This window comes from Monodelphis domestica, chromosome 1 (assembly GCF_027887165.1).
Source record: "Monodelphis domestica isolate mMonDom1 chromosome 1, mMonDom1.pri, whole genome shotgun sequence".
Classification (NCBI taxonomy): domain Eukaryota; kingdom Metazoa; phylum Chordata; class Mammalia; order Didelphimorphia; family Didelphidae; genus Monodelphis; species Monodelphis domestica.
Window position 1 is genome coordinate 465,422,655 of NC_077227.1, and position 22,293 is coordinate 465,444,947.

The window sequence follows — 22,293 nt, forward strand, 5'->3', positions numbered from 1 at the left end:
GACTGGCCACGTGTTGAGTATCTCAGAGAGGGAACCCTTCTTGCTCAGGGAGGAGCTGGCTTCTGAGGTCTATTCCAATTCTGGGGCTCCCCCACAACCCCTGAGTCTCCTGACTCCAAGTTTATTGGTTTTATTGCTATCTCATATAGCTTCTTCAAAGCCTCACCTGCTCAGATCACCTACCTGCACTGAGATACGAGGACCAAGTGAAATAACATGAAAAGTGCTTCATCAACTACAAGGTTCTCTACTACCAAGCCAGAAAAGTCACAGAGCCAGGCCCAACCAGACACCATTACCAAGGACAAGGACAAGCACTGTTAAGACCCAAAGGGCTTTTCCCCTGAGGCTGGCCATCTGGTGATAATCCTTTTGGCCACAGAAGCTCAGGAAATAATGTCCCCTGAAGGAGATGTGGAGGGTCTGGGCCCTGCAGTGGTGATGGGAGGAGCTGTCCCCAAGAACATCTTGGAAGTACCACAGGGTGACAACTGGGGGGGCAGCAGCATTGCTCGGCAGAACTTACGCCTGCTGGAAGCACCTCATACTGTCCAGGATGTTGAACTGCTGCCAACGTTTGGAAAAATTCACTTTCCCATCAATGTAGTCTGGGTTTCCGAGGTGAACAAAGGTGAGGTCCTGCAGAATCAGGCCCCTAGAAGGACAAATGAGGCATTTCATTAGTGTGAAAGGCCAAGATCTGGGTAGATTCTCTGTGGAAATAAGCTGACATTGTTTTGCTTGACTATATTTATTTTTTACTTATTTTATTTTTAAAGACCAATAACTTCGTCTTAGGTAGAAGAGTGCTAAGGGCCAGGCATTTGGAATTAAGTGATTTGCCTGGGGTCACACAGCTAGGAAGTATCTGAGGCCAAGTCCTTCCGACTCCAGGCCGGGCTCTCGACCCACTGAGACACCTAGCTGCCTCTCCTACTTATTTTTTGATAGAGCTGGATGGAGGTGGGGAGTGGCACAGGAATCTAGCTGATGGTTGGCGCTACACAAAAGAAAAAATTTAAGTAGAAGTGGTAATGAAATATTAATAAATACACAGATGAGAGCAGAAGTATATAGACAAGCAGATCAGTTCGGTTACTACCATGTAGTTTTGACATGGGGGTTGGCGATTGGACCTGTGTTTTCCCTGGTAAAGGAACTTCCCTCTAACAACAATTAGCACCTTTTCTTCATCTTACAGCCTCCCCTCCCCCCCTTCTAAAACCTTTATCTTCTGTCTTAGTGTTAATTCAAAGGCAAAAGAACTACAAAGATTAGGCAACTGGGATCAAGTGACTTGCCCATGGGCACACAGCTAGGAAGTGTCTGAGGCCAGATTTGAAACCAAGCCCTCCAGACTCCAGGTCTGGTGCTCTATCTACTAGCTACCTACCTGCTCCCAACTTAGAGTCTTAAAAGAGCTGGCTGGAAGACTGAGAGGTTAAGTGACTTACCCAGGACAGCATGGCCAGTAAATGTCAGAGTTGGTATTTAAAATTAGGTCTTTCTGCCTTGGAGGCCAGCTCTTAATCTACTAAATTTAATTTCTACTTATGCCCCCAACCATTCCTGTTTTCTGTTCTTTGTAAATTGAGATACTCACATTTGTTGGATTGCTATTAAGGAAAATTCATATATTTAAAAAAAAAAAAGAAATTTGGATTCAACAAAGATTACAGTGGCAGGAGCTCCTGCAAGCCAGGCTATTTCCATGACAACAAAACAACAAAGACTGGATTTGCTTATATATCTACCCCTTGTATGTATTCTTCATCTATCAAATTGGGAGTTTTATTTTCTTCACAGTTTTCCTGACTCTCAATAATAGCCTTGTCTAGTAGTAGCAGCAGGAGACCCATTAGATGTCTGAATCCTGCCTCTGCTGCCAACCAGCTGGTGACCATGAGAAGATCACATGACCTCTCTGGGCCTCAATTTCCTCATTTGTAAAATGAGAAGTTTGGACTAGATCAGTGATGGTGAGCCTTTTACAGACCAAGTGCCCAAACTGCAACCCTCATGCTGCATGTGAACCCCACCCCCTTTATCGCAGAGAGGGAAGTGAGGAAACACTCCCATTGCTGGGCAGAGGGGTGGGTCATGTGAATAATGTCCTCAGGCATATGTGGAGAAGGGGAGGGGAGCAGCCCCTTCCGGCACATGTGCCATAGGTTCCCCAGCACAGGACTAGATGATCTCTAAGGTACTTTACAGTTCCAGATGTCTTATGAAATCTCTATGATAGGCTGGACTTGTGAATGGGCCCTGGTTGGCAAAAGAAGGGCTTGGTCACTATTTATAACTCAACTGTTCTTATCAAACTCACACAGGCTCCACTACAGGGAAGTAATTATGTCTTTGTGGTGGTAATCATTTTATGGTTATCTAGGGTTGCATGGGAACATGGGAACAATTAAGTTCCCCATTTAATTGGTAAAATGAGGTTTGAAAGTAAGGTGGGGGGAGTGTTTACAGGAAGTGATGATAAATATAAACAGAAAGTTCTCAAAAGAAGAAATGTAAGGTACTAGCAATCATCTAAAAATGCTCAAAATTATGAATAATCATAGAAAAGAAAATGGAAACAAATCTGTTATCATCTCATTCTTGCAAACTAGGCAAAGATAACAGAAGAAAAAAGTCTGTACTGGTGGGGATGAGGGAAGATAGTACAGTAATTCACTGCTAGTAAAGCTGTGAAATGCTCAATTAATCTGGAAAGAGATTTTGAATTATGCCAGAAAGATGACATGACTGCTCATTCCCTTTAGTCCAGCACTCTCATTACTGAGTTCATACTCCAAGACAATGCCTGGCAACAAGGGAAGACCTGTCTATATAAAAAGATTCCAAACAGAGTTATTTATAAATGCAAATGGAGTGTTCAAAAAGATATGGGAAGACATAAACAAAGTGATTTAGAGTGGACAAGGCAAAGCCCCAAAGAGCAATATAGACAATTATTGCAAGCAGCTGGTGGTATAGACATTGAGTAGCTGTGTGATCCTACACAAGTCACTTAATTCCTGTTGGCCTCTGTTGGGACAGTATTTATAAAGTGCTTCTGGCACATAGTAGGCATATATGAATAATTAGATTATTACATGTAAATGGAGACAACTTTAAATGGCAAAAATAATCTGATTAAAACATTGGACTACATTACATAAACATTGGACTTTCATTTACAAGTATACTAGGCCCTTTCTTTAAAGGAATGGGAAGGCTGTGTCTGCAATCAACTTCAACTTTACTTATACTTTGCCTTATTGTTTGGGAGGATGTGATTGGAATTATGTAGGGGTTTGTATGGTACATCGACACAACTTACCAATAAAAAAATTCAAGGTAAAAAAGTTGGAAGAGGGAGAGTTATCTGAGTGATGAGGGCTAGACTAGCCATGTACACATTCATCATGAAGGAGAGCTCAGTCCTGGCACCACAGCAAGGCTCTCTCTTACTCCAGGTCTGGACATCTGGACACTTGTGAGGGGCAATGGGCCAGCACCAGGACAAGAGGGAAGGTAATTCTCTCTGCAGCCTGGCCTAGCTCTAAGGAACAATCTAGAGATATTTCATAATCAGAGGGAAATTCACAAAGGAACTTGGTGGTAGAAAAGTCAGCACACAGGTCCAAGCCTTCCCCCCTGGAGAAAGATGCTCTTTTAAAGGCTGCCTTTCTGGGCTTTATGAGGGAAGGGATGGGATTGCGATCAAGTTCTGAGCCTGAAGAAGACATCACTCACAGGTATGGGATACAGGGAGGTTCCACTTCGGAGAGAGCTGCCCGGTAGGCCCGGAAGGAGGAAGAGCTGTCAATCAAAGTGCAGTACTCCGCCAGGCCCTAGAGGAGGAGGACATAGCACAGAGACAAATGTGAAAAGTGGTACAGTGTTGTGTTGGAGCACCGCCTCATTGGTTCACTCAACTAAGTGCCTACTATGTGCTAGGTACTGTGCTAAGCACTGGTGTTCCTTGCTTTCTTCTTCTTTTGTCTTTTAGAAACCCCATGAGGCCTTTCCTGATTCCTCCTTCTCCCATCTTTCCACACTTCCTCTCTTTTGGTATTTACTTTTATGTTATCTCTGAAGGAAAACTTCTGGAGGGCAGGAACTGTTTCATTTTTTGACTTTCTATCAGCCATATCCCATAATAGTAGCTGGCACACAGATGACACTTATTGGATTCACTGTATAAAGAGAAATCCTGAAAATGACAAAATCTTATAAGCTCTTTATTATAGGATCAGAGCTTTAGAGTGAGACTATTTGGTCCAAACCCCTTATTTTACAGGGGAGGAAACTGAGACCTGGGAAAGTAAAGAGACTTGTGCATGGTCACAGCTAGTAAATCCGTGTCTTATTTGGTAAAATGTAATCTTCTTGAGGGCCAGAATGGCTTAATTTTTGCCCCTGTTATCCATGGTGCCTTGCAGGTGCTTAATTAATAAATGCTTGCTTACTCAACTAAATAAAGTACATTGATGAAGAAGAAAATAATCACAAATTTTCCACCCTGTCCTTTCAACATTTCCACCATTTATTATATGCCTGTTGCATACAGTGTCATGATAGGCCTTGAAGGAGGGTCAAAGTTTTAGCACCTGTGGGGCTAGGCTTATATTTTACTTGTGAATGCCTTGTGTATAGTAAGCCCTTAATGCATAGTTTTTTGGTTGAGTTAAAGGATGAATGACTGGCTCCTTTCTTACTAAAGGATTACTAAAACTTCAGAAAGCAGAGGCCCACATCCTAGCTCACCTCTGAGGTTTGTTTCTGCCACTCCAGCCTTCGGATGGGGGCTGAGTCCAAAGCTGAAAGGATGGCCAGGTAGGAGTTGAAATTATTTAACTTCCGCAAGTGCTACAGAGAGAAATGAAACCTTTGTCATTGGGGGAACTGTCTAGAAACAAAAAACTTTCATGTAACACAAAGGGCTGTCTGCAAGAAACAACATGGACTATATCTAAGCCCAAGTTACCTTCATGATCTTGATAAATTTCAGAAGCAGACGTTCTCTGTCCTGGGCTTTTTCTTGCAGCATGATTATTGAACGAACCCTGTGACATTGGAATCAAAAGAAGCCTGAGGTCACTCCTAACTTAATTTTGATTGTGGGTATCCAATCAGAGATATGACTGGTAGTCCATCTTCCTACAAGGTTACTCGTCCACTTGTCCGTCCATCCATCCATCCATCCATCCATCCATCCATCCATCCATCCCTTGCTCTCTTCTTTTATTCATCTACTTACCCAGCTGGTATTGACTGAAAACCTGACTGACAGAGAACACTACATTAGGTCCCATAAAGAAGATTTAAAAAGAGAGAAAGAAGATTCTATCTCTCTGTTGAGAAATTTATGAGCCAATAAAAGAGATGATTTATTAGAAGAACAATGCAGAGAAACATAGTGTCTATGGATCCCAGGTTAAGAAACACCTGGATTAAGAAGCATTCTTTAGGGTCAAAATCCTTTGGCCTTGTTACCTTCACTCAGAACAGTCTCAAGTCTTCCAATGAGTAAATTAATGAAAATGATGAGATGCCTTGGTAGTGGAAGGTAGTTATCCATCAATGGATAAGAGAGCTTTAGCTGTCTCACTTATGCTGAAACCAATCCTTCATTGAGAGGAAAGGGAACTCTTTAGGGCTTCTGAGGTCAAAGTTAAACAATGGGTTTCCGGGTTTAAAAGTAAATATATTCCCAAGTGCTAAGAACAGCAAAGGAAAGACTTCCATGGAAGCCTAAATAGAATTGCAACACACAGAACAGCTAAGTGTCCTTCCCTTGTTCACAGAGATAGAACCCTACTCTATTTAGGGTGTGGCTGACTAGCCGGGACAGCTAGTCTGGTTAGGTTGGCTTTGGTTTCCTTGAGGCTCAGAATTACATGCCTGTAAGGCAGTTTCATTTAAGGAATTAGAAAAAATTGAAATAATGAGTGCTGTCACTTCCTAACGCCTTCAAAGTGTACCCAGGTGGGCATGTGCACCTAAGCTTGGCAACAGGAGGCTCAGGGGATGAGGTGTTGTGAACTTCAGAGAGAGGAAGGAAGGTGAAATGCTTTATAGCAGCCGACAGGCCCCCATGCCCTTCCTTACCAGTAGGACATGTTATTAAAGTGCTCAGTAAACTGTGTCAAATTAGGGCTTTTCTCTTCGTTCTGCTCTTTGGCCCAGAGCAAAACTTCTGGGATCTAAAAGGAGGGAAAAAAAAGGAATGAAACCAGACATTGGAATGCCTTGATTTCCCCCTCTAATTCAAGAGTCTTGCCCAGCCCTTCCCTGACAGCTCATGGGCTGCCTCTCAAGGGATGAAGAGTCTCGGGCCCTGCTTAAATCTTCCTCTGGTCCCTTCCCTCCCTCTCCCTCCTTGCCTGGGCTTTGTACCTCTATCTTATAAAAGAGCTCAGCATCTAATAGCGTCAGCTGCTCGGCGATCTCATGGCTGTGGAAGTCATGCAGAGTCCCGGGCCTGTAAAAGATCAGGTGGGGCAAGGAGTCAGATTTAAAAGCCCTGGAGCCACAGACGTTTAGAACAGAAAGGGACTTAGAATGTTGGGCTTGGATGGGAACACAGACGGGATCTAATCCAACCTGTTCATTTCACAGACTTGGGAAATGGAGGCTCAGTGGGGCCAGTGACTTGACCTTGGTTTTGTGGTTGTTTTACTGCAGGGTACTGATGTCCCCTTCTGGCTATGCTTCACATTTCAGAGGAAGAGAAACCTGCCTCCTCTTCCCTCAAGGGGCAGGGCTGGATCCCAGCCTCCCTGCTCCTTTTTGACAGTCTACACTGCTAAGGGAGAGGCAACGACTCGGTCTGATCCACCTTCCTGACTACATTCACAAAGATTAATAGCATAGGAGCTGGACCTGTGACTTCACTGGTATGGGCTTCCAGATGAGGAAACTTCTACAAAGGCAGACTGCCTAACAGTAAATTTGTTTAATTACTATTCAGTGTATATACGGACGAACACACACACACACAAGCAAAAATATTAGTGCAGTGTTAGAAGAGTTTAAAAACACAGTAAGACTTTTGGGATACCCTGCATGGATCTCCTTTTGAAGAGAATTCATGGTAGGGGAGTTAATACAGTAATAGAGTAATTTCTATGTCGAGAGGTTAACATGACAGAGTGACAGAGGGCTGGCCTTGGAGGAATTCAGAAAGATGTGGGCTAAAGTACTGCCTCTCACATAGACCACTGTGTGTGACTGGAGAAGGGACTTAATCCTCCTTTCTGGGACAGTAGTTAAACAAGACAAAACTCTAGGATTGGCAGTCTGGGCAACAAAAGGGACCAATCTCTTGAGGCACCTTGTTGCAGGCTCTCCAAAACACTTATATCTCAGAATATAGGCCTTGCAGTGGAGGAGATGGTAGATGGAAATAGGCAGCTGGGAAAGCAATGATGACTGGCTGGAAGGGATTGGAGAAGCCATTACATCCAACTTTCTTATTTTATAACTGAAGAAAGAGAAGCCCTGTAAATCTAAGGTGCTGGCATGAGGTCACACAGGTGGGAAGTGGCCGAGGAGCCAGGATTTGACCATAGGCCCCCTGACCCCCAATCCAGTGTACTTGGCTGTCTCTCCTCTGGCTCTTACCCTAATGACCACGAGGATTCATTGGACAGAAGTCCTAGGGTCAGGTGGGGGAGGTTAATGCAGGGGCTATCTCCTTACCTGGCAGCCACTCCTCGCGCAGCCAGGGGCTGGTCAGAGTTGGCACACTTTAGCATCTTCTTCTGGTTCACTTTGTCCAAGATATTCTTCCGGAGGACCCGGGCAAGGCTCAGCTCCCCACTGCACACTAACCGAAAAACCAACTCCATCAACAGCTTCAGAATCTCTTCTGTCAATTCCACCAGGCTGAAGTAGGATAAAGGTCAGATTTGCATCACTCAGAGGAAGCATGTTCAGAATCATTTTTGATATAACAGTAGCTATTCATCTTAAAGAAGTGGCCAAGAAGGGTCCAGAGGGCCAATGCTGGACTCTCAGAAGGAACAGTCACATCTGTAACTGTGGACATGGTAAGAGAAACAGACTTTGAATGGCACAGGGTTCTGGGAGAGGAGCTCATCTTGAAATCAAAGGGAAGGTAACGTCTGCATTGCAAACAAAAATGTTTGTAGATTGCAAAGGCAGAACTGATGATTACTGCGGGCATAAGTTCATAGAGCTGCCAAGGACTTTTGTGATCAATGAGTTCAACATCCTCTTTTTACAGATGAGGTTAATAGAGAGGAAATAATCTGTCCATGCTCACCAGGTAGTAATCATCAGAACCAGAAATGCTGGGATGTCTTAAGAGTTTTTCCCACCTCTTCCTTTCTTTACTGCCTCTGGTTTTCAATTCTCTTTTAAATAGTTCTCGGTGGCTATTTAGGTCAATTTAATCTAAGGTGTTTAAACATTTATAGTGTGCAAGACTGAATGGGTAGAGAGAATTGTGGAAAATAAAGTGAACCACACTGATTATATCTTGTGACTTAATTCTGGAGCCAGCTCAATTCCTTTTTCATTCAATTATGGGTCTAGTCCAGTTTCCATCTTGTGATAAAACTATTCAATTATGGTAATTACGAGCAAACGTTATTGCATTGTTTAAACCTAACCCTGTGTGGCTAGGAAGCTGGACCACCTGTTACTCTACCTGTTGCTTAGCGACTCTTAATAAGCACCTAGGCTAGGTAGCCCAGAAACCTAATCAGATCCTAAGGCTGATGCAAAAAAAAAAATTCTCACAATTATACATTTCAAGTATATGACTTATCTGAAAACTGGCCCTTTAATGGTCAATTACTGTTTCCTTGTTACTTTGATTGACTATAGACATCTAGGGGAGAGTACGGCACCTTTTTTTCTGATTTCAGGAAATTACACCTGTTTTCTCTCCTCCTCCCCCACCCCCAATTCAGAAAGCCCATAATCTTTCCTCCAATTAGAAATCATATTACCAAATTATACATTCTGTTGCCTATCTTACTTATTGTCATCTTTTAATGCATAAAAACCTGTTTGTTTCCTCCTGTATTTGGGGTCTGGTACCAGGTGAAGAGTCCTGGTCCCAATCTGTTATGTGACTGGAGTTCACTGCTTAATAAACTGGTATTCTCAGATGCTTGATCCTTTGTTTCCTCAGTTATTTCAGATTTCACTCACCAGAGGGTACAAAGAAAAAACCAGGACATAAAGAGCCCCTGCAAGGACCTTGCAAGCTGATGGCAGAGATAACTGAGGCGTACAGGTGCATACAAGGCAGAATGTATAACTACAATGGACAACTCCAGAGGGAGCACTTGGAGACATCTGAGGAGAAAAATCACTTTCAATTCAGGATGGGATAGAGAGTTCAGGGATGGCTTCACAGAGGTGGTAATATCCAAGCTGGTCCTTAAACAGGGGAAGATGGAGGGGAAAGAGGAGATATTTTTCAAGGGATGGGAGCAAGTAAGTGGGACAGTGTGAATAAAGGCACAAAGGAGATACAGCACAGTGCCTAGCACATAGTAAATGTTTAATATAATTTCATTCATTCAAAGGAGAAGGGAAAGGATCCAAAAAGTAAATAATCCAGTTTGGTTTAATGATAAGCTATGTGAAGGGGAACAGAGATAGATAAAGTGAGAGAGGTATGTTGCAGTTAGACCACTGGGAGCCCTGAATGTCAGGAAAAGTATAATTTGGAAGGCAATGAGAAACCACTGAAGACTTCTGAGGAGAGGAGAGATGTGATCAGAGTTGTTAAAAAAGATTACATGGGCAGTGGTGAGGGTGATGACTGGGGGAGGGGACTAACCAGGAAGCCTGATATAATTTCTTTGAGAGCAAAGAATGATTTTCTGGGCTGCTGAGGTTGGCCTGGGGTATCTTATATCATCTTTCCCCTTGGCTACCTTGTGTATTCTGCCAGCAAAACACTTCACCTTTGATTTTTGTCATCTAGTGAAAGTTTATAGGGCAACCCCAGTTTCCTTTCTTGGCTCTGCATATTCATCCCACAACTTAGATGTGGATAACTTCATGGTTCTGTCCTTGGCTCTTTCTACATTTTCTCTTTTAGTGAGTTAATCCACTTCAATTATATCTTCTATGCAAACAACTCCCAAATCTGTACCTTCGATCCCTCCCTTTCCCAAGAACTCTAATCCCATATGTAAAATTCTTGGCTAGCTGTTCCCATCTGTTCTGGCCTGCTGGCATCTCAAACTCAGCCTGTCTAAAACCAACAGACTCATGGACTTCCCTCCAACTAGGTTCTCTGCTTTTATGGGTGGGAGGGGCCTCTCAGTCACCCAGACGTGTTACCTCTTAGGCAGTTTTGAATCTTTTCTCTAATCTCACATAAGCGATCACTTGCTAAGTCTTATCAGTGTAACCTTTGAAGTATCTCCGGCATCTTTCAACTCTCCCAGAAATGAACTCTTTTTTTCAGGCTCTTGGAATAGCTTCCCAACAAGACTTCTCGCTTCTGGTCTGTCCCTTCTCCAACCCAGCTTTCCTAGCAAATCTTCCTCATAGGAACTGGATTACTCCCCTATTCTCAACCCTTCCCATTGCCTACTGAATAAAATATAAGTTCTGATTTTGCCGTTCAAGGTCTGACACAAACGGAATCCAAAATACTTTCCTGGCCTCCCTCTATGCGGCTCTCTGGCACGGACCACTCCGAGCTCCAGTCAAACAAGACAATCCACTCCCAGCCTGCCCACTCCCATGCCCATCTCTGGAAGTCCCTTATCTTTCTTCAAGGCAGCCCCCTCCCACCCCAGGGGTCTCCTCTGCCCCAAGATTTTCCTAGGCCTTGGCTTGGCTCTTCTTGGCCCCAGTGACATCCTGCCCTGTAGTCCAGGAGTGTTCATGGCTTTCCCCTCAGCAGACTGTGAATCCTTGAGAATGGTGTTTTGATGTCTCTATCTCTAGGACAGACAGCGCCTTACACGCAGTAAGCGATCGATAAGCGTCTGTTAAATGGAGTCCCTCCCCCGAGATCGATGAGCCTCATTCCTCTGACCGGGGGAGGTCAGCAATGCCTCCTCACAGCACAGGTTTCAGATAGGCCAAATGACTGTGGCATTAAAGGACGTGCTGTTGCTTACTGGTTTGGGGCTGTATGAACACAGTGACCATACAGGCCCGGATCCCAGTTAGCTTCTATCTCTAGCAGATAGGTGAATGGACAAAAACAATCAACACGCTCGTAATGAGATTCCATAGTTCTGGAAGCCAGGACGAGGCGTGGAGGAAAGGGGCACACAAGCCCGGCAGCCAACCCTCCCAGCAGGGGAAATGTCTCAGCGGAGCAACGGTCCGCAGAGCAGGCCCTTGGCTCGTGCTGTCTGAACCTGACCCACTCCCCGCGGGAGACAAGAGTGCTTACCACAGCTCATCCACTACCCGCACCAGCACGAAGAAAGTATTCTTGCTGACTCGCTTCTTAAATGTGTCAGGAAAGGGGCAGAATTTCTCATATGTAGAGCATGGGCTAAGGAAGTTAACTCCAATCTGGACACAGCTAGTGGGAAGGAAGGACTCGGAGTCCCTCAGGATACAGAAAACCAAGGAGCTGGGCTCTTCTTGTCAGCCAGGTCAGTTCAGTTTTCTGTGGGATAAATTTTAGAAAAGGCCGGGGGGGGGGGGGGGGGGGTAGGGTGCGGCTGGGTAGCTCAGTGGATTGACAGCCAGGCCTAGAGATGGGAGGTCCTGGGTTCAAATCTGACCTTAGACACTTCCCAGATGCGTGACCCTGGACTAGTCACTTGGCCCCCATTGCCTAGCCCTTACCACTCTTCTGCCTTGGAGCCAATACACAGTATTGATTCCAAGACAGAAGGTGAGGGTTTAAAAAAAAAAAAGAAAAGGCCAGAGGGCAGGAAGGTTGGCCCAGGCAGCCAGGGTCTTGGGGACTGATTCTGCCTTGAAGAACACAAGGAATATAGAGAAGGATCCAAACAAAAACAAGCCCTGAAACCCCCTGGGAGGAATGGGCAGTGACCGGTGTGCAAGTGGTCTATAAATGTGTATTAATTCCAGATTCTCAGGATCAGCACCAATCTTGTCCCCTGTGCAGGAATATATTTTACAGCTCCAGAGAAGGGAGGCTCACTGTTTCTTTAAGGCAGTCGATTGCTGGACAGGTCGAGGCAGGCTGTTATCTTGTGTGGGGAGAGCCAATAGCCAATGCCGTGCTCTGGAGTCAGAGGACTGGGGTTTGACGATCCTGGCTTTGCTGCATGCTACCTGTGTCTGGTACCTGTGTGGGTGACTGGTCTGGGTCTCAGTTTCCTCATCTATAAGATGGGGGTGTCAGACAGAGCAGATGATCTTTCAGGCCATTTCTAACTTTAAATCCATGATATATTGTGACTCTCTGTGATTCCTCACACAAATCTGGCTTTCAGAAGCTCCTTATAGAGAACATCTGCTTCTCCTTCAGATATCTGGAGATGCTGGTCTCCAAAGAGTTGTCCCTAAGTCACCTCTTCTCTAGGCCAAGCATCCTCCTTGACCACTCTTCTATGAGGCACTATTTTCAGACCTGTCTGGTCTCCCTCCTCTGGGGGTGCTCCACATCCCCTCTGCCCCCCTTAAAAGGATATAAGAAGAAGTATACAAAGAACTCCAGGTTGAGCAGGAGTCAAAGAAGGAAACAAAACCACTGTGATACCAAGATGGATAGGAGTTCTATAGCAAGGAGGACTGAGGCTTAATAACCAGGAAGTTGAAGGAGAGAAGGGAGAGGTTTTTGTTTTTTTAAATGGCCAACAGGGTTAAGTGACTTGCTCAGAGTCATACATCTATCAATCTCAGGCCAGATTTGAACTCAGGAAGATGTCTTCCTGATTCCAGGTTCTATCCACTATGCCACCTAGCTGTCCCAAAGCAGGGGTTCTATGAACTCGTTTACAGAATATTTTCATCTCTTTCAGCATGGTTGCTTTCTTTTTTCATCCTAAGCATTTCATTTTGTGTATTTAAGAACACCATCCAGAGAAAGGGTCCATAGGCTTCACCAGATCACCAGTGGGGTCCTGGACTCACAAAAGATGAAGATATCCTACTCTGAGCATGGAGAAAGTTCTAGACTTGTCACGAAGGCCTGGCTTCAAATCCTGGCTATATAAATGGCTACCTTTAGGACTCTAAGCAAACGGATCACTTTGGCTCTGAGCCTGTTTCTTCCCCCGCTGAAGGAGGACGGTGAAGCCCTTCTAGATTGAACTATGACTCCAGGATGTCAAGCTCTTGTAGAGAATAGTGGGGCGAGCCCCTCATTTTGTCTTTTGCATTTTGGGCTGGAGATGGGGGTGCGGGTAGGTGATTTCATCAGTGGAGGCAGACAACTCTTGGTGTGCAAAGTCCTTTCACTGAAGGATATCTGCGATATCCTTGTTTTCAACTGACAGTAGAAGATGCCTGGGGTCCTGAGTGTGGTCCCTTTCATTCCAGTTCCAAGAAGGCAGCTTCAGATCCCCTCAGCTTCTTCTCAGCAGCTATTATCACACACAGCTAGCTCACGGTGAGCTTCAGGCCAACTAAAATGACCAGGTCTTTTTTTGTTCACATCAAGGGCTGGCATGCTGGGTCTTGCCCAGAGGATGCTTTTAGGATTGAAGTTTACAAGGCTTGAAGGAGGGCCAGCAGAGAAGGTGCTGGAGAGAAGGGGTGGGTGGGTGGGTGGGGAAGCAGCAGAATGGCCCAGGGGCGTAGTGGTGGTCCAGGAATTGAGACTCTCCTTGTGTTGAAATAGTCACTGTATCTGTCCAGCAGATGGAAGTGTTGAGCTTCAAGGCTGGAAGGTCTATCAGGCCAGCCTGCATGGCTTCTTACAGGAAAAGCGGCACGCTGGGAATCCAGGAGAAGAGGGGAGAGGAGTGTGGGTCCCAGTGTGGCCTGTCTAACAGGCAATGAATGCCCTGTGTGACCCCCATGGGAGGAAGTGAGCAGAAAACGGTCCTCATAGCTTTCTTTCTCTCTCACACTGAGCTAAAGTTGGCCTCTCCCTTTCACCGGCTGCTCCTAGTGCTGTCCTCCGAGGCCAAGCAGAACAAGTCAAAGACCTCTTCCATACTGTAGCCTGCAAATAGCTGAGGAGAGCAATCATGCTAAGCCTTTCCTCTTGCCTCCTAAATATTCCCAGCTCTTTCAGCTAATCCCTATATGCCATTTTCCTTCAGAACAACCTCTAAACATCTTTGTTCCCCAGGGTCTCTGAGTGGGTTACCAGGACCGGGGCATCCACAGTTTGAGCAGGCTTTGTAGACCGGAGCTGAGAGTACTACCCAGTACCAGGCCCATGCTTCTAATTCCTGGGACGGGTGTGGGTGCTGTGAGGACTGTGCTCACACAATTACCAGATTATCTAGAAAGGATGACTGTCAATTAGCCTGTTCGAACCACTTCCTGCCTCCTCGTGAAACATCATTTCTGGCTGCCTGGCGTTGAGGGGCAGAGGAGAGGGGCGGCACTTGACGCTCTCTGACCCCCTCGACTCCTTTCAGGGTCTCCCAGGATTCTTGGGGTGAGAATTCTGTGGCATACCTTCTGCAAACACCTGAAGACAACAGTATTTGCCTCTTCCCAAGGCTAAACATCCCCAGGTCCTTGTAGCCAATCTGTGTACGGGATGATGTTTGGGACTTTTCCATCCAGGCTGCTCTCACTCGTGGATGGGCTCCAGCCTGTGCCTCGGCGCTTCTCGTCTAAGCTCACATTGCAAGTGCTGAGGGGCACAAGGGCAGAGGCATGGGCCATGCCTGGATTCCCCAAGACAGAAGAACCTCCCTTCATCCCAACCCACTGCCTGCAGGACCCTTCTGAGCCTCCCTCAGAGCTGTGCAACTTGGTCACTCCAGTATTCTGGGAGGGAAAAGCCTCGTGACATTACTGATGGCATTACGTAAAGGATATCTATACTGCAGCTTCTTGATGAGCTCCTCAGGGGTGATAAACGTCCTGTAGGTTGTCAGAAAGGCTTCGCAGTACAAAACCAAGTCTGAAAAGAAGGGAAAAAAGCAATCACTCACCAGGCCTCGACATGACAACACCCTCCTGCCCCTGCTCTGAGCCTTCCAGCTTCCATCAAAATAAAAATAAAAGACCCCAGACCCTTAAGAAGTCCTCCCTCATCCTCCTCTTTCCCCTACTCCCATTGCCTTGCACAGAAGCACAGGCAGGGCGCTTTGGCCTAGGGGGATGGAGTGAAGGCAGACCTAACTTGGGAGGGAAGCCCTACGTGCCGGGCCTGCTTTTGCCACCAGCTTGCTGTCTGACCTTGGGACAAGTCGCTTAGCCATTCTGAGTCTTAATTTTCTCCTCCATGAAATGAAGGTCCTTCTCTAGGGTCCTGCAGTTAGGGGAAAAGGCCTCATGTTTCCCTTTATACCCCACATCCTTAAGGGTAAAAAATGTCTGTTGTAAGGGAAGACCTTGGACCAGGTGTACAAGGCTGCTATTGGCCTAAGGAAAAAGTGAAAGAGTTTCATCTCTTTTGGATGGGACATCAGTTTTCCAGCTGTGCTCAAGAAGCCTCACTGGCTCTCTATTGCCACTAGAATAAAATACATTCTGATGCTTACTTCCCCTCTACATGCCAGTCAGACTAGCCTGGATTACTTATACTATCTGACATTACTCCTCTCATTTTGATGCCTTGAAGAAGGGTGTCCCACTATGTCTAAGGGGGCTCCTCTTTACCTCTGCCATTCGAGGCTCAGCAAGGGCCACCTCTTCTGGAATACATGGCCTTTCCTGACTACCCCCAGCTCTTACTGCTCTCCCTATCCTCCAAAATCACTTTGTATATTTTTTCCATTTATTTATCTGTGTATATGCCTCTCCACTGGCCCCAAATAGTTCGTAAGCTTCTTGAGGGCAGGACTGTGTCATTTTTATTTTTGTATCTAGACAGAGTATGCAATAGATGTTTACTAAATATTAAATGGATGGATGAATAAATGAGAGTCTTTTTTTTTTTAGCCCATCCTTTCCATCTTAGAATCAAAACTGTGATCGACTCTAGAGCTTCAGAAGAGTGGTAAGGGCTAGGCAATGGAAGTTAAATGACTTGTCCAGGGTCACATAGCTAGGAAGTATTTGAGGCCAGATTTGAACCTAGGACCTCCCATCTCTAGGCCTGGCTCTTAATACATGAAGCCACACAGCACCTCCACTAGTTAAATTTTAATGTTTCTGTGGCCTGCTTGGAGCCTGGCCACCAGTTTGCCACCTTTGGTCTAGTCTAATCTGTGTAATTTACAGATGAGGAAATAAAATGAGCGCAGTTAAAATGACTGGTCCCAGGTCTCACAGAGGCAGAGTTGGGTCATGACTTTGGATCTAGTATTTTATGTCATGTTGCCTCTAACTCAGTGGGATTTTTTTTCTTCGATCAATTGAGGCAATGTCTTCATATCCCACAACCTCTTATATGATGGAATCAATCATTTTTTGTTCATATGATGGAAGGCTTAGGTCCTGGAAATGGTCCCCAAAACTCGTTCATTCTATCCTGCTGGAATTAAGACTCCCAAGGGGCAGAGACCGACCCATTTTGTCTCTGTATCCCTAGCCCCTAGTAGGGTCTGGCACATAGTAGGTACTTAAAAAATGATTATTGATTGATGCATTGTCTGGTCTAGTTTTCTCATTTTCTAGACAAGGAGACACCCAGTGAGCCTAAGGGACTTGCAGAACCCAAAGGATACAGGGACCCCCCCCTCCCCCCGGACAATGAACTCTTTTCCAGCAATCTGAGGAATGCACATGAATGAAGCTCTCACAGCTTGAGTCTGGATTAATAAAGTGGGATGAAGTCCAGGGTTCCCAATGAAAAGTGTGCAACATAACAATGGCCTGTTGTCCTTCCCTAATGAGGATAATGCTGATGTCCCAAAGCCCATAAGACACGCCATTCTGGATTGTTCTTCTAGGGGCAGGGATGAATTCTCCGGTTCCTATAAACTCACGTGCCCGATTCCCCTCCACGAGTGCCACTGCCCTGGGCTCCAGCCGGGGACCCTTGGATGCTTTAGCTCCATGTTCTTACAGGGTCTCCCTCTGTAACAGTCACAGTCACTAACCTTTCCTGTCGGTCTCCGTTGCATGAACCAGCAATATGTCCCCAGATCCCCCACGGACATCTGGCCCATCATCGCCCTGCAATGAAAACAGAAATGGGTATCCCAGGCGGAGGGGACGACCCTAAGTCTCTCCTCTGCATCGGTCTCACGTATTAGGCCTAAGGGCTGTGAATTCAGGGGATACGTACAGGCTGTCGGGCCTGAGAGGTGACCAAAAAGGAGTCATGCTGTGCCGCAGTGGCCAAGAGTGGAAAGCAGGACTCTGGGGTCACGGTCGGCTCTCTGCGTGGGGGTGCGCAGGAAGTGGGGCTAGGAGCTTGGTGCTCTCAAGTGTAGCGGGTTCAGAGGAAGCCGCCACCTGACCTTTGGACAACACCCATCTCGCCTCCACGCCTTATCAGGATGGGTTGGATTCAAGAGGTTTTAACAGACAGTCTGGAAAGTGAGCAGTGAGAGGGGACCTGGCTGAGGCTGGGCACAGCTCCCCTCAGGAGTTCAGGCTCAGCCCATCCTTCCAAGCAGGAAGTCACAGATTCTCCCAGAACGGGGCTTGGCTCAGCCCTCTTCCCAGACTGAATCTGTTTGCAGGTGTTTGTTCTGCTGATCACTAACGACTCTGTGACTATAGCCGAAGCACACCCACAATGCCTTTTACTAGAGCACTCCAAAGAACTTTGTTCAGCTGCGATTCAAACAACCCCATAAATCACAGGGGAATCGGTCTGGCTTTCCTTGTTTGGGTGAAGAAGGGGACAAAAGAGAAAAAAATCTAACTGAGTCATAGGGCTAGTGTCAGGGCTACAAATGGAGCCAAGGGAGGCCTGGGCTCTCACCCCCAAACACTTGAGCCCCGGGTCTTCCTGAAGCCAAATCAAGATCAGATAGGCCCGCCCTGAGCAGAACCTAGTATTGGGAGGCACTTGGGCCTTCCCTCTGTCCAGAGTGCGAGAAGCACCTGGCATTTCTAGCGGTGGGGCACACGTGCCCGAGATGAGATTTTTCAGGTGAGATTCTGGCAAGGGTCCTGCACGACCACTTAGGGGATTATTAATGGCTTAGCCCTCTCTTCAGTGGATCCCAGCTGTCGAAGTGAGCCTCCTGTAAGTGCTGCCCAATGATAGATTGCTGCCCTTCCACACTCCTTGACCCGCTGAAAGCTTTTCAGGATGAATGCATTACTCTCCTGGCCTGAGTCGGGGAGGGCCAGTGTAGTCGTCAGCATACCTCGGAGGAGGTCTGTCTGCCTGCCCCCCGCAGCCCGGAGCTGGGCTAGCTCCTGATGGATAGGCCAGGCTACTCCAGAACGGATCTGAATTTCTGAAGCGACTTGGTAGCAGTCCATCCATGTGCCTGAGCATCAGGGTGCGGCTGTCATAGTTAATTACTAATGATGACCATTGGGACAGGGAAGAGACATGATGTCACTGGCATAAGAAATGCCGCCAGAAACCTCCTCCACAGCTTAGGCTTAGGGAGCTGCCAGGAGCACTGAGGGGGCAAATGACTCGCCCAGTCCCTGGGTCAGTCTGTGTCAGAGGCGGGCTCCGGGGCCAAGTCTCCCTGGGCCCAAGGTTAGTTCTCTACCTGCTCATCGCAAATAATGACAACGGCTGTTTCCAGAGCACTTTAAAGTGTGCAAAGCTCTTTATTCGTGCCATCTCGGCCGGGGCCCAGGCCGCTCCCGGCCAGCCACCGTGGGGAGACGGGCTCTGCGATGTGGATGCGGAATCCGAGGTTCGGAGGGAACGAGAGATTTTGCCCACAGCAAATAGCTAGAAAGTACCAAAAGTTGGATTTGCAGCCAGAGCTTCCTGGCAAGAAGCCCAGTGGGCTATCTATTCAGCCAGGCTGCTTCAACAAAAAGGCGACGTCAGGAGACAGGGAAGCCTGCAGTGCCAGTGCAGGGTCATGAGAGCTCGTATCGAGAGGCCGGAAGATGCCCAGAAGCCAGGGTGGTGCTGTACGGAGCGGGGCAGTGACCGCCATTTTCACCGGCCGGCAGTGGGCATCCTTGCGGCCTCTGGTAGCACGGCTTGGCCGCAGTCACTCGATTTTTGCTATTTATATTCCCTGGAGGTTGGAAACCACCCTGGGCTCACTTCCCCCTCTCTCCAGCTGTGTAAAATTCTGTGAAAAGAGGGGGTTTTGAGGGAACAGCCTGAGTTACCCACCTCTTGCTTCAATGTCAACCTGGCCATAATTTCATTATGGTCAATCAGGGAGAGCTCGTCCACTTCCTCCTCTGACTGGGTGGATTCCAAACCATCCGGGGACTTCAGCTGCCTGGAAGAGGAAGGGTGATGGTCAAGGCTCTTGGGAACGTTAAGTATGGGCAGGGCAAGGAAGTGAGAAGTGGGCCAGGGCGACGGATGAGGCTCTCTGGGCTTCACCCAGCCCTAAAAGGTAAAGGAGTCGTGACAGAATCAATCAACCAATGAGGATTTATTAAGGTCCAACTATGTGTTAGGCACTGGGGCCACGAGGACCAAAAAAAGGACCAGTTTTTATTCTTCAGAAGCTTCCCTTCTAGTGGGGAAGCCAAGTTCATCTATAAGTATATACAGCATAGAGAAAGCATGGGAACTGTAAAATAGGAAATCTTCTTTCTAGGTAGTACTGGCAATGCTGCTGATTGTCTGTGTGACCTTGGATAAAATGCTTCCCTACTCTGGGACTCAGTTTCTTCATCTGTAAAATGGGGAAGTCTAACAAGATTGTCTCTTGGGTTATTTACTAATTAAAAATAAACTACTCTTGCCTACTGTTAGAATTAATACTAAGTATCAATTCCATTTAAAAAACCATTACCATCTGTGTTAGAATTGATACTTAGCATCAATTCTACACCCCCCCCCCAAACTCTTACCATCTGTCTTAGACTCCATACTGTGTATTGGTTCTAAGGCAGAAGAGTGGTAAGGGCTAGGCAATGGGGGTTAAGTGACTTGCCCAGGGTCACCCAGTTGAGAATTATCTGAGGCCACATTTGAACCCAGGCCCTCCCATCTCCAGGGCTAGCTCTCAACCCACTGTACCACCAAGCTGCTCCCTAAATATCAATTTCAGGACAGAAGAATGGTAAGGGCTAGGTAATGGGGGTTAAGGGACTTGTCCAGGATCACCCAGCTAGGAAGTATCTGAGGTCAAATTTGAACCCAGGACCTCCATCTCTAGGCCTGGCTCTCAATCCACTGAGCTATCCAGCTGCCCCCAAATGAGAAGTATTTCATAGATTTTAAAGTGGAAGGGACTACAGATATCATTGAATCCAATCCCCTTGTTTTAGAATTAAGGAAATTGAATTCCAGGGAGGTTAATAACAATAATAATTAAAGCTAATATTTATGTAGTGCCTACTATGTGCCAGACACAGGCAAATATTATCTCATTTAAACCTCACAACAACTCTGGGGGGTAGGTGCTATGATTATCTCCACTTTACAGGTGAAGAAACTGAAGCAATCAGAGGTTAAGTGACTTGCTCAGAACAACACCACGAGTCAGTGTCTCAGGCCAAATTTGAATTCAGGTTCATAATTTGCTAGTTGTTATGGAAGAAGGATTAACTCTTAAGCCACCAGACCCCCCAGCCTAGTATTCTTTTTTTTTGTTTAGGGATTCTTTACCTTCTTTGTGTTGTGGGGTTTTGGCAGTCTGATTAAACCTATGGACTCCTTTTCAGAATAATGTTTTTAAACAACTGAAGAAAATGCTTAATTTCAGTTAGAGGGTAATGAAAATAAAGATGCAATTTTTTCTCTTCCCATCCAAGTTCAAAAGATTCAGTGGATTGAGAGTCTGGCCTAGAGATGGGAGGTCCTAGGTTAAAGTCTGGCCTCAGACACTTCCTAGATGTATGACCCTGGGCAAGTCACTTGACCCCCATTGCCACTCTTCTGCTTTGGAACCAATACACAATATTGGCTCCAAGACAGAAGGTGAGGGTTTTAAAGATGTCTAGATATCTATATACAAACCCCATGGGATTCTAAGTTAAGAACTAAAGCAATAAACTCTATTGCCCTTAGAGGCAATATCGGTTGAGTCCTATCCCCACCCTTAGAAATGACAGCTTTAAGCATCTGCCTTACAGATGGTCTGTCTGGAGTTCTACCTTCATAAAGGACGAGGAAATGAAAATAAGTGTTCTGACACTGAGCATCGTGGCTGTCTTTGTCTTTCCTAGGGAGGAGGACTCAATAAAACTCTGGAATTTACACTTTCTAGTCAACAAAGGGCAGAGAGAGAGGACAAACTAGATATATTAGCACCACCGTTTGCCAACTCATTTGAAAAAAAAAGAAAGAAAAGAAAAATTTTCTTTCCCAAGTTAAAAATACCAAACCCTTAAAATTAGAGCAGCCATGTAGCCTTTACCACTGCGTCAAAGCAAAGTCTGGGTCTACTGGTTACTGAGTGGTAGGAAGGAGACTCCACCTATACTTGGATCTGATTAGTCCCCAATTTTTTTTTGAGGGGATCCAAGGAGGGATTGAGAAGAAGAAAAGCAGTTGGCTGGGGGGGTGGGGATGGGGGTGGTACATTTCTTACCTCTCACCACCTTCTCTGTTTTCTTTTCCAGGGGTACCACCATGTGAGGAAGAATCTTTGGGGTGTCCATCTTTTGTAGCTGGTGATTCCTAGAAAAGGAGACAGGGTTTTGTTTATAATACTAGCACTAGGGTTGCTCTGGTCTCCCATCACTCTTGCCTGCACATTCCTAGGAGGTTTGAGGATGGGACCTCAGAGTTAATTACAGAGGAAACTCTTGAGCTTCACTTGGGACTAATGTCTTGCCTCATGATTTCTTTCTGACCCTGTGAAATGACACCGATAATTATAACACATGCCAGCTGCCAACCTGAGTGAAATAAAATAAAAACCGAGCGCCTTCTGGAAGACTTCTCAAGAAACCTCTGCTCACTTTCTGGTTCATGAAAGGCCTTTTGTTCTATCATGGTGAAGTTCAAATCAACTTGGATGCTCTTCCAATTGTCTTTTCCAGTTTTTCTTCCCTGCAATCACCCTGCCAAAGCATGTTCAAGCATAGTAAGATCCTGATGAATTTGAACAATGAATCCCCTGAAGTGATTGAATTATTTGAATTCATACTATTAGAAATTATGATTATATGGAAAATACTGGTTCCAGTCCCATGGAAATATACAATGAAAATTCAGATAATTTGATCTTG

The 22,293-nt window shown here is 46.0% G+C and overlaps 1 protein-coding gene across 18 annotated transcripts in view; it reads right to left on the bottom strand.

Moving 5' to 3' along the window:
* RAPGEF1 (Rap guanine nucleotide exchange factor 1) overlaps positions 1–22,293 on the bottom strand; it is a 190,480-nt gene that overhangs the window by 5,648 nt on the left and 162,539 nt on the right. For all 18 annotated transcript variants that reach the window (XM_056812613.1, XM_056812604.1, XM_056812603.1 and 15 more), the window contains 12 exons: positions 21,651–21,739; positions 19,271–19,382; positions 17,100–17,175; positions 14,925–15,013; positions 11,399–11,487; positions 7,699–7,884; positions 6,394–6,478; positions 6,106–6,200; positions 4,982–5,060; positions 4,762–4,863; positions 3,748–3,845; positions 527–655 (listed from right to left, as the gene is read on the bottom strand). In XM_056812613.1, the coding sequence (XP_056668591.1) occupies positions 527–655; positions 3,748–3,845; positions 4,762–4,863; positions 4,982–5,060; positions 6,106–6,200; positions 6,394–6,478; positions 7,699–7,884; positions 11,399–11,487; positions 14,925–15,013; positions 17,100–17,175; positions 19,271–19,382; positions 21,651–21,739 (1,229 nt within the window). The remainder of the gene's footprint in view (positions 1–526; positions 656–3,747; positions 3,846–4,761; positions 4,864–4,981; positions 5,061–6,105; positions 6,201–6,393; positions 6,479–7,698; positions 7,885–11,398; positions 11,488–14,924; positions 15,014–17,099; positions 17,176–19,270; positions 19,383–21,650; positions 21,740–22,293) is intronic.